The following is a 17,349-nucleotide window of genomic DNA, read 5'->3' on the forward strand; positions in this document are numbered from 1 at the left end:
GTTATGTTAAACTTATATTAAAGTTTTTCTTCATTATCCATTCAAGCCATCTCCAAGCATTATTAGTCTCAAAGTGGGTTCCTCGTCATCGAATATGCATTGTCAGTTTCAACTACTCCCTTCAGAGTCTTGCATAGAGCTCTTAGCCAAACAGGGCTTCTTGTCCAAATTTTTTGCACATCCTTGCCTTATTCAAATATTTATTTTAAAATTTTTGTCATGCGTTATTTCTATCATAGAAATAATGACTGGATCAACACATTTACTGCCTATATATATCTGTATGCTTTATAATGATGCGGCACTTTTTGATTGGTTGGATGATTTGTTTTGAATTTCGTGCAAAGCTACACGATGGCTATTTGCAATAGCCCTCCCTAATTTAGCATTTATAGACTAGAGGGAAGGCAGTTAGCTAACACCATCAACTGCCAACTCTTGGCTGCTCTTTTACTAACAAATAATGGGATTGACAATAATATTATAACGTCCCGACGGCTGAAAGGGCGAACACAATGGTGTGACAAGAATTCAAACCAGCAACCCTCAGATTGGGAGTCGAGCGCCCTAACAACTAGACCATGCCAGGTCATGGTTGGATGAAAATCAATTACGTTGTAACCTATAACATTATACTTTGATGCATTTCATTTTCACACCACAAAGGAGTAGTATGCCCTTATCATTTGTCATTTGTTCCCTTTTTCCTCACCAGTGTATTCTAAAAAAAAACACCTTGAAACCAGACAATGGTTGAAATAAAATATGAAAAAAACATACCTAAGCGGCTAAAGCTCGAAATTATTGGTATTTTGACGCTTGAAAAGTATCCAAAACGCGATTTGGAATTTGGTAACAATTAAAACACGAATACCAAAATTATAAAATCACATTTGAGGTTATATTTTCTTTATGTTTTAGTTGCTACTAAATTACTAAATATATATATATATGTGCGATGTTTTTAAGACGCCCAAACTAACATATTAATTGTTTTTGGGTCTCGGTTGTTTGCTCCACCCACTCAATGATGTGTTTTATTTTATTTTACCATTGAAAATTTTCAGAGTTCGATCATAAAATATAAATGAAAACTCCATCCTTAAATAAAATCTAATAGTCAGAATACTAATAAGCAAATGTGAAGCCCAATCTGTTACTCAAGTTATCACTTGTCACTGAATTATAATCATTTCAATGAATTCTACGCCTCATCAGTAATCCTGGACAAGGGCAAATTGAAAGAATAACACTAAGCTTCATATAGTGGTGGACTGTATATGTTCAGTGTTTTGAGATGTTTCTTTACTTGCACAGTGAGCCTATGTAGTAAACCGAATGATAGATAGATCGGGCTTCACCTTTATTTTTTAGAATTTTAAACAGCACGTCGGCTGAATAATCCCTAAGATTAAATTAGTAGCATCAATGTGGCTTATTCTTAAAATTCTAACCTGAATATAGGATCACTGTGCTAGCAAAAGGCATTTCAAAACACTGTGAAATTATCAGAATGCTGGAATTATTAGATTTTAGAGTAAAGTCACTTACTTCTTACAATATATTTTTCACACGTTATTGATTTGGTCCCAAAAAGTAACATGCTCAACCTAATAAATATTTGAACTAACTTGAAAATTTTAAATATATATAACTATATCTTACGTATTTTATCGTTATTGGGAATTAAATTAAACATTAAAAGCTGGGGAAAATGTGCTTAACTGAAATTATTTAACACACCAGCTAAAAAATTGAAACACAATAGCCCGACGTTTCTGCTTCCAACGAAAGTCTTTTTCGTGGATGCAACACGACTAGATTATTTAATATGTGTGTTGCGCCATCTATTGGTTTTTTTAATAGATAGTAAAGTACCATATACCTGTGCAAAGAAATATCGGACTATTTGATAATTGAACTTAATCTAGGGATATGCATTCTGTAATTTTTAAGCATGTAATATTTTATAATTTCTCCAGCTGATGGAGTGATCTGTTAATGACAAGTTTTCAGTCTAAGAAAATTTTATTTTTCAATTTTTACTGCGTGTTTTTGTTTCCTAATTCTTACTTTAAACAATCGTCCAATTTCTCCGATCTACTTAAAATCACAGCCTTTACACTATAAATTTGGTAAATTGAAACATACCTTTCCAAAGGATTCCTTTTATCTTTTGGATATACCAACATTTGCCTAAAAACTAAACACGATTTAAAAGAAACTTTAATAGCTGAAGCAAATATTATAGTAGCAATATCGCTTACTCCTTAAATTTAAAGTAATACAATTTCATGAAGTCGCTTTTAGTTTGAATATTTTAGGTAAAAGTAAACTCTTTTGAAACGCTTTAGAATACTCATTTTGTTTTAATAAATCATTAAGTTTTTATAGGATCCTTGCAAATAGTTGTAAGTATTTATGATTGAAAGTAGAGAATAGTACATAATAATATATCAAACACGCCATATCTGCTACATCCAGCGTCGACGAGTCCTTTCATCCAAAACCAGAGATACAACAGATATAATGGTGGTTTAGACTGCCTATATTAGCAAATCCTTTGAGCAACTGTTGCGGTGTGAGCTGGATTAACTTGGTGTTGTGTAAGTTTCACCAGTTTTGTTGATTTCACTACAAATCAGAACAATGTAAGGAATTGTTTAACGCTGTATTGTACTATTTGTTATCGAGATTTTGGATAATGGGGAAAAAATCCAAATAGTTGTTTGTATTGGTAGGTTTACACTTCCAATTCCAGAACATCTAAAAAAAAAAAAACAGTAAATTAATATATAAAAATAACCGATTACACATCACATTTAAACAAAGCTTGCAGTTTTACCTAAAATACTCAAACCAAAATCACCTTCAAGGAATTATATTGCTTTACCTTACGTACAATGAATAAGTGAAAGTATTATTATATTTTTTGTCTCAGCTAATAATAGTTTATTTTAGGTACTTCACTTGTATATATGCATTTAAAAGGTAAAAGCGATTCCTCAGAAAAGTCCGGGTCAATTTATCAAATAAAAATATTTTAATGTTAAGAATATTGAGGAAAGTGAGTTATGGTTAAAAGTAAGAAGTGGGAAACATAAATGTGAAGTAAAAAATGGAAAAAAAAAGTAATCGAATTAGTTCTCGCAGAAAAAAATTTTACCAACAGATAATTCCATCGACTGTGATAATTATAAATATTCGATAATAAAAAAATAGGGAATGTTGGAGCTGTTTAAAAGAGTAGCCTATGGCTAGATTAAGTCCACGTTCGTTAAATAAGGATGATTATTTGTAATTAAGCACAAAGCTGCACAATGGGCTATCTTTGCTCTGCCCACCACGGGTATCGAAACCCGGTTTCTAGCGTTGCAAGTCCGCAGACATACCGCTGTAAATAAGGATGCAGGCCAACAATAGATGATACAACAAAAATAAAATACATGGCATGGACCTGGATGAGCCACAACTCTGAAAAGAAAGACTATACGTTTTTTTTTTTGTGGGTAAAAAAATTCCCCCCAGCTGTTTATATCTTAATTAAATGACTATGATGATACCGTACGTCACAGACTTGAATCTTTTATTTATTTGGTATTTGTAGAATCTGTAATGCTGCATTTGTTGATAAAGTTTTCACTACTAACTCTGACAATGTCTTGCAAATTTAACTCAGAATTTCAGAAAATCAATTTGGTTTAGAGAAATGAAAAGGATTATCTTTTCAATATGATTTTCAGTATTAGTGAATTCAGGTGCAAGTTCTGACACCATTCGTTATCGGTTTCTATATGCGATTATCTAAAATATATATATTACTCTTGAATCCTTTCAAAAATTCAAAGAAAAATATTATATATATAAGGTTCAGACTCGAGTAAGAAAAAATCTCACATTTTCAGCACGATGCTTCCATAGGTTGGTTCGTTCTTCTTTGAATTCTTCTGTACGAAATTAAAGATCTGTTCGGTGAATACTAACTTACTCTTAAGAAATACAATTTATTCTGTCCTCAAATATTCCTCACTAGATCCCCAAAATTACTACAGTGTGTACCTACGCTGCGTTAGCAACATCTTTTTTTAGTTGTTTTACACGTGATAGAAAGAGATTCTGTAATGTAATCAGTCCGAAGCAGTGCATGAAAAAAACAATGAACATTGTTCTCTTACAAAATAATTGCAACTGCCATGGAGTAGTATATTTGTGCATATTTTGTCACGTTACGTGTTTAAAGATCTATTTTTAAAGTAATTTCTTGGTGATATACATCGTTTAGCGTACCCCATCTGGAGAAAAAAAAATCCACGCCTTTATTCTTTACATAGAAAATTTAGCTGTAGACTAATTCTGATTGCTTTGTATAGGTGTCATTGAAAGTAATCGAATGAAACATGGCACGTGGCATTCATTGCTATTTAAGTGCCCTGTCCAAGCACAAAAAAAAAAAATAAATAAAAATGCTTATCCGACTTATACCCATTCGCATTACTATGATATTCAAACCATAGACAGTGTAATACATTAAATACTCGCGTAGACATTCGACAAGCTAACCGTGTTGAAAAAGAAAAATTTTCGTTGAAAGTTTAAAAACAAGACTATCACGTTGATAATTTTCTATTTGCTTTAAATAATTGTACATATCTTATTGAATCATTTGATAATTTGCAATAATCGCATATATATATATATATATATATTTTTGGAGAAGATGCGTATTTCCCTAAGATTTCGTATACTTTCTTTATAAGACCCATATTTTAAGCAACAAAGCTGAAACTACTTTCGACTTCAGCAGTAACAGACAATTCTGTGGCGGTACGTTTTCAAATTTAATTATTATTATTTATTTCGTATGTTTAAAAAGACTATTTTCAGAAACACGGATGTAATTACGTCCGCTTGTAGAATTGTAGGTCTACCAGCCCTGATTTAGAAGTAACAGACTAGACAGAAGGTTACTAGTCAACACCACTCACCAGTAACTAATCTAATCAAACAGTGGGGTTGACCGTTACGTTATAACACCCCCACAACTAAAGTCGAACCAGTGACTCGCAGATAGCGAGTCGAGCACCTGAATTCCCACTCTTTTGTAGTTGTGTAAAAAGATATATATAGTCTCCATAATGATTTCACAATAAAATAGTATTTCGTTTTCTAATACAGGTGCTATACAGTGCCGAATCCAAGGATAGTGTTAAACATTTTCTTTAGTAAGGTTAAATACTAGTCAAAATATCTGTTATATACCTCTCCCGTACATAAACGTTATCGGAACAAATTTCAGTACGCTCAAAGCCAATTTGATGTCCATTTTGTTTGTCTAAAAGCATAACAGAAGCTATTTTGATCTATGCGCGAATTTTTTATTTATTTTTTTACAGTTAAATTTTTGTATCGTATAATTGAATGTGTCTTAGAAATTAATATTTGTAACTAATTATCCAGCAGAAGTACATACAATTTTTTGGTATTCTTAAATGCAGAAGTGACAACTTTGAAAATGTCACAATATAAAATAAATTATTTCTAAAAGCTTGAATATACACGAGGAAAGACTTCTACTTCGACGTGTATAGCAAACGAGTTATGTTTTGTATACATTTAAAAAAGCATTGGACGAGAAATTCACATAAAAATGACATTTATTAACAACCATTCACTCGAAACTGAACCAAAAATTGTTAACAATGTCAACTACTATTTTGTACGCTATTTCATTCAATTGTGTATTATACAGGACAAAAAAGTATACTGTTACTGAGCTTTTAGTAAAATAAATAGTTACATATTCACAGTTACATTATTTAGAAGAAATATTATAGTAACTGCACTAGATACTTTGGTAGTAAATAGTAGCTCAATAAACACGACTACAACAACAAAAAAAAAAACAATTTTTGGCAATAATACAACTATATCACCAAGAGTCCCCATAACAATATATATATATAAATCTCTCTCTACGTTTTATGCTCACATATATAGATGTACGAAAATTAAACAGATCATCTATAATGCATGTAACTGATGTAAGAAATTTGACTTGAACTACTGAGATAAAAAATAATAATAATAATACAATATACATACGACAGGTAACATTATTGTGTATATTGTATATTCCTTAACTCTCGAGTTTATTTTTCTTTAATTACTTAATTAAGCAAGGTACTTCAATAAGCTTCCCGTTAAGGTAATTTTCATCACAATAAGAAGTTTCTCGTGAAAAACTTTGTGGTTTAAGTAAATCATACCTCTGCATATTTCATGATGGAACTTTCTCTGAGTTTGTTAATACAACCTTAAAAAAAAATACTTTAAATTTCTTAATCTTCAAACTCTCCATTATTTAAATAATACTAATAGCTATGTATAAGTTGGCAAAGTAAATGGCAAAAAAGCATAGCTCTAAATATTCTTTTTGTAAAATATAAATACTGCACTAATCTACCTCTTATGTCTCTTATAAACATGACTAAAATGGTCAGTTTTAGATGACAACATGTATACACTAAAGAACACAAGTTTAAAGAAAAATGATATTCATATTCTACAAGAATAACATCGCATGTCATTGCTTCACACTCTTCTAAACATTAGCAGACGTTATATATATTTAAGAACAGAATTATTTTATTTAAATATAATATTTTTTATTTTATTATTTAAATTTGCTAATGTTTAAACTGTTATCTCTATTCCTTTGTTGGATTAAACTAAAACTGGTTACTTGAAAGTCTTTAGATTTTATTTGTTCTTAAACTACAAGTAAAATGCCACACAAATGAAAAAAAAGTGTACTTTAGCCTACAAATTTAGGGAGAAAAAATTTAAAGTAGATCAATATGGCAACCAGACTAGTTTAAATAGTAACAAGATAATTACCAATAAGCATTGATAATTACAGCACACTTCACGTCAATAAAGTTAAATGGGTAAAATACAACAACATTACTACTGTTATCATAGAAAAACTGATTGTTAGCACTTTGAAATTTGTTAAACATTGTAAAAATTTGAAGGCAGTATCTTGATTACTGGGTTATATCATGTTAAGGTATTTGAAGTATAGAAACCAGTTTAAATTTCTAGTGACAATATCCTGTTCATACCTCTGCTTTCATATGATACAGTGAAGTTTAAAATTACCAGATATGGGACTGACTGTTATTTATTTCCCTAACTGTAGTTTCATGCCCTTGCTAAACTATTAAAACTATGACAAGCACAAGTTTACATCAAATCCAATTTTTTAATTTTTTGCTTAATCCACATATGAGAACACACTAATTACTGCACCTTACTTTACTATACCTTATTTTATTTCAATGGATTACATAATTCATGCTAAATATACTAGAGTGTAAACATGTAATTAAGAACTCTTAATCAAAAATAAACCATTTACTTAGTTATAAAACTGAATTTTTACTAAAATATAAATAGCTTCCCATGGACTATACATAATATTTATACCTTACTTCAAGGTATGTTAACATAATACAATTATATAAAAAAAGACACAATTGCAGGCTATAGTCCACTCAACATTATTGAGATCAAATGTTCTCAACACCATTTTTATCGATAAGACAAATATTACAACAAAGTTTATTTGGCATCATCAAACTTATCTTTGTATTACTGTAAACACAAAACAACATACCTCAAACTATACCAGAAACAAACAATAAAAAGATCTTAAATTACAAAAATGAAACTATAATAAAAAACAAAATTTAGCACAAAGAAGGTACAATACACTAGATCATAAAACAGTTAATATGAAATTTTACTGTTAATACACTCGCTTAGAATTTCTAGCACACATACAGGTTTAAACCTTTAAGCAATACTAAAATGTTCTGTGGTAGTTTTTCATTGAAAACTATACAAATTTCTTTGATTATGTAAATATTTCAAAGGAATGTTTTGACTGGCAGTTTCACATAATACATAACTATGCTTTGGTTAATCCTAACAATAAAAACATTTAGTTTATCCAATTCTGCACAAACATATGATGTACGTTAATAACAAACGTGGAAAAATTAAAAACTTAGGTTTACAAGACACAGTATAACTTGTGAAGTCATTTAGTTTCTGAGCATTTCGATACTATAGTCTTAGTTTAAACACAATCACAAACTTTTCTGTATGAACAGTGAGGATGGTTACATAAATATAGAAAATCTCATATTTAGAGGTTTTTCTGAATTGCCAATGTACTTGCACTCAAACAAATCACTAGTTTGTATTACAAGAGTATTTCAAACATGGTTTAGGAACAGTTCTATAAACGGCTTAAATTTAATTAAATCAATGATTCTTAGTGATAATAAGTATTAAATAATTTAGGAAAAGCAACTTATGCAACTCTTTTGGTATTGAATTATAAATATACTTTAAACGAAGCAAGATTAATTTGGATTAGTTTAAGCCTTGTGTTTTATAAAATCCCTAGTTTTATACTTAAAATGTGTAATGTTGTGTAGCCTAATGTCAATTTTACATGTCTAATATCAAATAGTAACTAATGATGAATTCCTAATTCTAGAAAACAGGTTTTTAAATAGCAGATAAACAAGCTAAAACTGTGTTATATACATGCATAGGTTCATTAAATATCTGTTAATCTGCACAACAGAAACAGCAGGTTACCTTGCACGTGTATATTCTATGTTCAGTTTTACAAGTGTTTGCATCAAAGTTTCATGAACACCTAACTTCAATCATCATATTTTAAAATATTTCTAGCACTAAATGTACAGCACCACCTACCTGTAAAACATACACACATAAAAAAACAGTATTATACATACACATATCAAAAATCTTAAATAGGAATGAAATGTCAGTAATAACTATAATGGTATTAAATAACTAACACATGTAGCACAAAGTAATACAAGTTCTATGGACAGTGTAAAAACTTGTTTACCTAAATTGTCTCACATTATACGTTATTTACTACACAGTCCCCATTTTCTTCACTCACTGATGTTCCTTTATTGGAGTATTTTGTAAACAATCATTCTTACTTTATGCTGTAAGCATATCAGTTGATGTAGTTGAATTTACTTTCTGCTAACTATGTCATCTGATGTAAAGTTATTCTTACTTTAAGCATATCAATTCATGTAAATAGTCATTTTTATTTTACACTATAAGTGTATCAATTCATCTAAACAGTTGTTCCTACTTGTATGTTGTTTTGTTTTTAAGGGCAAAAATGAAAAACAAGATATGTAAACAATGTGTCTTTTTGAAGTGTACGGTAATTAATTAAATGCAAAAAGTACACTTTCAATGTCTTTCAATTTTAACTTCATCTTGTAGTCAAAATCACCATAGTCCCAATTCTAGTCCTTTTATTTCTGATAAACAACCTCATGAAACTTTACTGTGTCATTATAGGCCCATTAGTTGCCTTTAACAATAAGGCATTTACTGGCAGTTTTATAAACTGCTAATACAGTTATAAGGCAGTGTTTTGTTGATAACATTCATATTTTAATGAGGTGTGTGGTAACATTCATTCATTCAGCTATCAGATATTTAGTTCAGTTAAAAAAGTTGCGTTGCATACTGTTTTGCCAATACAGTCTATGGTATTTTAACCAGCTACTTGTATTTTTTGAAGTGTCATTCTATTTAAACAACGGGTGTTGATACCCAACATTAAACATTAAAAAATGAGTATAAACCATCTTTAAATACTATACCTGTTTTCGTAATATTTAATATTCAGGTACTTGTAATTCATGACATTAAAATAACTTCATGAAATGTTTCTGTGGTTATATAGTTAAAGTAATTAGTTGTGTTAGTCCTTGGAGGTGTTAATTAAAGAATGTTTGTCTAAGACATGTGCAAATACAGGTTCTGATGGTTAGTTCTAGTTAAGTTGTTATTGCTAATTTACAATGTATCAGTTTTTGGTTATTTGCTGTTATTATAACTGCAGGTGCTTTAAATAAGTCATTTAGGACCCTTTGTTGTTAAAATATGCAAACTTAGCCTGGTTATCAGTTAAATTATGTTTATATAATACATATACTAGTCTACTATAATAATATAAAAACACAATAGTTGAATTTTATCTGTGATAATGCAATCATTTTGTAAATTATTGTATAACTAATGTTATATAAATTATAGTACATGGGCTGCACTAATCTGAGAGTTTGTACTTTTACTAATAAAGCTTTAATAATAATAAAGCTTTTTACTAATAAAGCATGGCTTTTTACACTTCTAGATTACTCTATTGCATGTATAGCAGCTTTAAACTATTGATACAAATACTTCTGTTCACTATTGTAACTTTTGGTCAAATAAACACCAAGCACAGCTCCAAAAACATCTTAAAAGCCATATGATGATTGGTATTACACCAAGCAGAGCTCCAAAAACGTCTTAAAGGCTATATGATAATTGGTATTACACCAAGCAGAGCTCCAAAAACATCTTAAAAGCTATATGATGATTGGTATTACACCAAGCACAGCTCCAAAAACATCTTAAAGACTATATGAAGATTGGTAATATACCAAGCACAGCTCCAAAAAACGTCTTAAAGGCTATATGAAGATTGGTATTACACCAAGCAAAGCTAATAAAACATCTTAAAGGCTATATGATGATTGGTGTCACACCAAGTAAAGCTAAAATAAAATCATCTCAAATCTACAACATATTTTCACAACTCTGAGAAAAATAATTGTTGTAAAAACAGAAACACAGAAGTTGTTGTTTTTTTCAATTACTATTAAAAGTAAATTTTTCTTTGCCATTTTAAATTATTCTCTAAAACAATGTTAAATAAATGATAATCTACAAGATTTCTTGAGATTGTGTTTTAAATTTCTATTTTCAGCTTTATATAGCATAATAAAGTTCTGAGATGGAAAAATGAACTTGATATTTAGTATCTCAGTCATCAGGCAGACCAACTGTGTAGACTTATAATATATAAACCAGCTGGTTTATTTAGCACCACACTCTTATCAAATCAGATGTGTTTTTAATGTGTAAATCAAAACTGTAAGTTAAACATATTGTTTTACTTATAATGATTAATCTTCACATTTTCAATGTTTCAGTATTAACAAATGGATTTTTACTCTAAAGTTATATAACAGTCAAGCATGTTCCAAAAATGAATGTATTCCAGTGGCACATCTAAAGTATAAAGTTAATATGGTAATCTACAGCATAGCTATACTTATAGCCAAAAGTATCATTAACAGCAAGGGCACACAACTTATGAAACAATGCATTCCAATCTTTATAAGTAAAACATAAGTATATCTAATTAATAATAATCTTACCAGTTTTAGTTTCATTCTAAGTAGGTAACTTGTTTTTATCAGAAGTTAATATATATATATATATATATATAGCACAGTATTGGGATTATCTGTGTTATCATTATTTGATTCAGAAACACCAACAGCACCATTTGCCCATAGACCACAACTGAAAATCATTGTATACGTTATAAGCATTTTTAATTAAACTGAACGGATGTCTCGATATAAAAATTATTTAAAATCTAAACATAAAAATTGATATGGTAACAAACAAATGAATAACCAAAACAAATTTGTTTTCTACATCATTACTTAAGAGAGACTGTGAAGCATTCGATAAAAAAACTTTTCAGTCCAATGTGATAAAAATTTCAATCGTTTTTTTTATTATAATACAATATAAATAATTCATCAGTATTAAAGTTATACTATCAGTGAAATGGAACTAATGACTTATTAGTCTTGTGCTATGATAGGTAAAACCCATTCACAGTAAACAGTCAGATCATTTGTACATGAATTTATCTGTATGAAGATCTTTAGTCTCGTACAGTCATCTTCCATCTCAAAACTCCATATGCAAGCATGCGAAAAACAACAAAAAAAACACACAGAATTAAAACATCAACATACAAGTCTACTTTGTTCATATCCATGAACTTCAAGAAGTCTGAAGGATCAACGAATGGGCAAAACACCTCTTCACACTCCAACTCTGGTCTTCCAAAGCCATATATTGATAGCATCAAGCCTTCAAAAGCATACCTGATATAAGATATATAAGACAGCCAGCGTAGATAATCTGGGATAGTTTTAAAAGTAATGAAAAAACCACTGAAAAGTAAAAATGGAATGACGAAGACAGGTGCTAAAAATACAGCAGTCTGAAAAGAAAACAAGGACAAAAAAGTTATGTTAGATGTGTATACATATTCCCAGATTTATGAAAACTCCTCAACACACCAACCAATCTTTTAAATAATTTGCATCTTAATGTAAAAATAAGTTTGTTATAACTCTTCATATATACAGTGGGAACACACACAGCCACCTTAAGTTTAAAAAAAAATTTAAATTTTGCAAAACAAAAAATATTTCCTTATAAAACAATTAAAAAATGAGAAAGTACTTATACTCTATAACTAAGACTCCTGACTTTTGATTTTAACCAATAAAACACCCCTGATACAGAAAATATGAAAGCTGTATTTTTCCAATAAATATTGGAAATGGTTATTCAGTTTAATCTCCCCACTTTTCTAAAACCCTTTCCATATGGAATATTACTCTGAACGAAAAGAACCACGTTTCGTTTGTTGTCAATAAGTTTGTTTTTTATATTTTCATACAAAATAAAAGCTGCTCTTTAATATAAATAGAACTATGCTTTCTACTTGTTATTACTACCATAAGAGAAATTAATGTGTAGAGAATATAAGGTATCTTAGTATAATCGTTACAGTATTAAGTGATAGCTCCGAAAACCACAGATTTTAAGTTATCTAAATAATACTATAAAACAGCTAAAAATAAACACTGATTTATAAAAAAAAAAAAAAAAAGCAGAAGCCCTGTCTATAAAAAAGACAATAATATTATATGAATATAGAAGTATTTTAGTTCTAGTAATTTATTTATTGTTATTATTATTATTATATTTCATTTATTTGTTTTATGTTACTTCCCTTAGATCATTTGTAGCTTAAGAATGTGTTCTCAATACTTCGAGCCATGTGTTACTTGTTCTTTCAACCAAGCCCTTCTATTAACAGTTTCATTCTCACTGGAAGCCTGAAGAAGGGCTGTTGCCCAACACATTGTTTTCATATTTTATCAATTAAATTATTTTAATTTGGAGACTTTTTCACCATTACTTTATATCCCATAGAAAAATTTTTGTCAGAAAAAAAAAGTTGTAACTTGCGAGTGCTTTGGAAGGATAGTGACTTAAAGAAATAGAGTGAAGCATTACAACCTAATTATGAGTTGGCTTATAACACATTTAAGAATGATCAAAAACCAAACAAGGGGAACAATTATAGTGATGCACCACATCAATAACTTGTACATATACGTAACGTAGACTAAGCTTCTTACTAAACCATATTGACAATGTTAATCTCACATTTCAATAGCACGTACTTGTGGAAGGTATATTTGTTTCAAAATATTTAATATAAATTATTAAATGCTGATAAAATTAAGAAAATATGTTCTATTCTAACCAATTTCTTACTTTAGTTTGATGTGAATAGCTACATGATATAACAAAAACTTTTAAGATTACAAGACTTATTGTTTAGAAAAACTAGAACAATAAATATACTCTAAGAATACAAATAAGACCTTGGCATATAACTGCACTTCTGTTGTCATTCATGTGTTCAGAAAGCAGTTTAATTTTTTTAACTCAATACAAACTGAAAAAACTGTTAGTGCTTAATGAAGAAGAAAAATATTTGATGACAAACACCATCATCACTTTATTTAAGGTTTATTGGATCAGTAATACTTTGAAAGTAGGTCTTACATTATCATTTTTGTATTCATTTGTACATTTTTATAATTCTAGATAGTTTCATTAATTATGGAATCTTCTTTTTCTGTTACTGAAGATGAAATAGACCCAATAGTGTATGGGGAGTAGTGAACCAAATTCACTATGAATAATACTTGTGTAAGCTTATCACATATGAAGACAATTTCTTAAATTGACAGGCAGTTTAGTCTTTATCCTTAAATAAGTATGGTGCTCTGTACAATACATAAAAAAAAAAATTCCTATTTAAGATTATTCAGATATCAATTAATGTAGTATCAACATTCTAGGCATTTTCCAGCTCATTTATAAAAACAAACTAAACTGGTATGCTAAAATACCAGGCATTTCTAAAGATTTCCAGAGTCTCAGTTAGAAATTAAATATATATACAGTTAAGTAAACAAATGTTTCCATATCAATATTAAATATTCTTTATCTATATACAGTTTCTATAACAAAAATATTATTATTATACTGCTTTACATTTTGGTTTGATGTACCTTTGATAAAACAACAACAAAAGAATGTCCAATGCACTAAATACAGATATATTGTATCTAGACAGTCTTGCTTGGCTACTAATGTAAATTAGAAATAATCACAACACAGATAAAATGAAGAACAATCTGAAAATATTCTACTTTTGACATTTTACTTAAATAGCAGGAATATAACAATAAATAAATATGAGCTGGAATTCCACATGGCTTTAATATTCAATAAATAACTGACACGTTTTACTTAAATAGCAGGAATATAACATAATAAATAAATATGAGCTGGAATCCCACATGGCTTTAATATTCAATAAATAACTGACACGTTTGAGCTTACCTACATAAATATCAGTACACTTTATCACAGAAATTTAACAAGTAATTTTACTAAAACAAATAAATACAAACCTGAACATTACAAGCAGCTCCTATGACTAGTCCAAAGGCTTGAGATACTAAGGAAGTAAGAATTGATATAACAAGGAAGTTGAGGAACCTTACTGCTTCTGAAGGTTGACTAGTCATCCAATACACAATACTGCTGTACAGTAGTGGAAATAATATCTGTAGGAATACCAGGGGATTCAAAATCAACCAGATAAATACAAAAGAAAAAGTGAAAAAATGAACTTGCATAAGAATCATATCCTACTACATCACTAGCCAGACTACAATTTCAAGCTATTTCAGCTCTATTCACCCTTAGGTTGGTGATAGTGTGTTACAGAATGAATTTATCTGAAGAAAACAATTATAACAGACATATTAAATACATTTTGTACCTATACACACATTACGTTATCTCCTAAACAAAGAGAAAAATAATCAATAACAACAGTGTCATGGCACAAGGTAACAAATGCTCATACTGGGTGATATATACACAGCATACAGAAATGTTTTCACGAATTATAGCAGCATTTGTCAACTTTTACGATACCAGAAACCACCTCACTGCCTCCTTAAACTATCGTGGACCATTAAATTGCAAATACAATGAAAAAAAACATTACGATTTATATTTGAATAATCTGTCAGTTTTTGTTTATTTTGTGGAATCCCACAGACCAGTGCCGGTTTGCAGCTTGGTGGTTGAGAAACACTGATCTATAGTACATAACCAGTTAACTTGGATATCTCCATGGCCTGGCGAGTTTTTGTTTGTTTTGTGAAATCCCAAAGACCAGTGCCGGTTTGCAGCTTGGTAGTTGAGAAACATTGATCTATAGTACATACCCAATCAGCTTGGATATCTCCATGGCAACTAATTAAGTTAAAAGTTCTAATCTTGTTGCAATTCAGTTGAAATATGTTGATTTGCAAGTAATGAAGAAAATTAAACAATGTGTAACCAGAAGTAATCCAAGAACATAGATATCCATTGTAGCTGAAGTGTCACCATCATCGTCATCTTCATCAGAGTAGCTGTCATCTTCACTCAATTCAACTTCTTTGACCAACTGTGATGGGAACATGTCCATCAAACCACAGACGTTCAAGTTTTCCATTGATGACTGTCCATTCGCACACTTCGGATGGTGGTGGTACATCTGGTTGAGACACAGTGGCACACTTCCAGATTCTAACCTGATAATTTACTCATCTGATATGCTGACGTAATACCTTCTAACATGGAGGTAGCTTACTAAGGTCGATATTGCAATTCAGACTTCACTACCTCTCAAGTTTTCCATTGATGACTGTCCATTCGCACACTTCGGATGGTGGTGGTACATCTGGTTGAGACACATTGGTACACTTCCAGATTCTAACCTGATAATTTACTCATCTGATATGCTGACGTAATACCTTCTAACATGGAGGTAGCTTACTAAGGTCGATATTGCAATTCAGACTTCACTACCTCTCCCATCTTCTCAGACGGAGACAGTGAGGATGACTAAGCTCCCTTTCGAGTTTTGTACCAAGAACTTATACAGAGAACATTGCTCATGTACATGTAATATTTACAGTATTGTAATCTATGTTAATGTAGTTCATAAATTTAGTTTCAATTCACAAATTGTTTTTTTTCCATTTGCGATATACTCTAGTCGAGTACATTTGTTTGTATCTGATGACTAATGACTAAATATTATTTATATTTGTTACCCACATTAACTGTTTTGTTGCATTATAATTTTAGTTTCTGAAGTGAATACTTTTGTGAATATTAATGTCACTGTGATACTAATATATGATGATCTGATCCTTGAATTCACTTTCAGTTCACATGCTTTTGTTTCATTCGTACACCGTTCAAGAACTTTTGTTTGTATCAGGTGTCGAAATGATTTATTTTTTTGTTTACTTTGTTACATACAGTGACTATTAGGTTGCAATAAAACTTTAGAATTGGGAGTGAACAGCTTGTGAACATTTATCTTAGTGTGATTATGAACCATCACTGAACAGACTTGAAATACCCAGATGGGAAATCCAGAGTGGGTGCTTTTTACTTGGCCTAAAAATGTAAATATTCATCTCAAAACCCAAATTTTTGGGTATTTTTAAAAAGGTTTAAGGTATGTCTTCACAAGACAATTATATCTGAACAATTTATGGGAAGAAAACGTCTTTAGGATACAGACCTGGTATAGCTGTATTAACTTTTTCACATATAATGGTCAGCCGCAGTTTTTATGTAAATTTTTTCAGAAATCCAGTTTGTGATTTTTTTTTTAAATATGCACATATAATACATCACTTGAAAGGAAATTTATTCCATCTTTATCTGGTATAATTCTTTCAATGAAAGATTTTATAAAAACAGGCATATAAGGTCAGGATCTAATATGACCTCTTGTTTTTGGAGTGCTAGAAATCAGATTAAGAGCAGAAAGACCCCATCTATGAATAAACAGGCCAAACAGATAGTTCATCCCAGTTTATTTGTTTGTAGCATTGCTTATATTGATGGAAGAAAAATATTCCTCTTTCACAGTTATGGAGAGTGGGGGGTGCATGGTGACCATATCTAGTC

At 30.1% G+C, this 17,349-nt stretch overlaps 1 protein-coding gene across 1 annotated transcript in view; it reads right to left on the bottom strand.

Moving 5' to 3' along the window:
• Positions 1-2,446: 2,446 nt before the first annotated feature.
• Positions 2,447-17,349, bottom strand: part of LOC106467349 (ATP-binding cassette sub-family G member 4-like) — a 52,652-nt gene continuing 37,749 nt past the window's right edge. Inside the window, exons 10-13 of the mRNA XM_022396176.1 lie at positions 15,719-15,916; positions 14,775-14,930; positions 11,961-12,211; positions 2,447-2,766 (exon numbers count right to left, since the gene is read on the bottom strand). Of these exons, the coding sequence (XP_022251884.1) occupies positions 2,664-2,766; positions 11,961-12,211; positions 14,775-14,930; positions 15,719-15,916 (708 nt within the window). The 3' untranslated portion in view covers positions 2,447-2,663. The remainder of the gene's footprint in view (positions 2,767-11,960; positions 12,212-14,774; positions 14,931-15,718; positions 15,917-17,349) is intronic.

The sequence above is a fragment of the Limulus polyphemus genome, unplaced genomic scaffold (assembly GCF_000517525.1).
Source record: "Limulus polyphemus unplaced genomic scaffold, Limulus_polyphemus-2.1.2 Scaffold79, whole genome shotgun sequence".
NCBI lineage: Eukaryota > Metazoa > Arthropoda > Merostomata > Xiphosura > Limulidae > Limulus > Limulus polyphemus.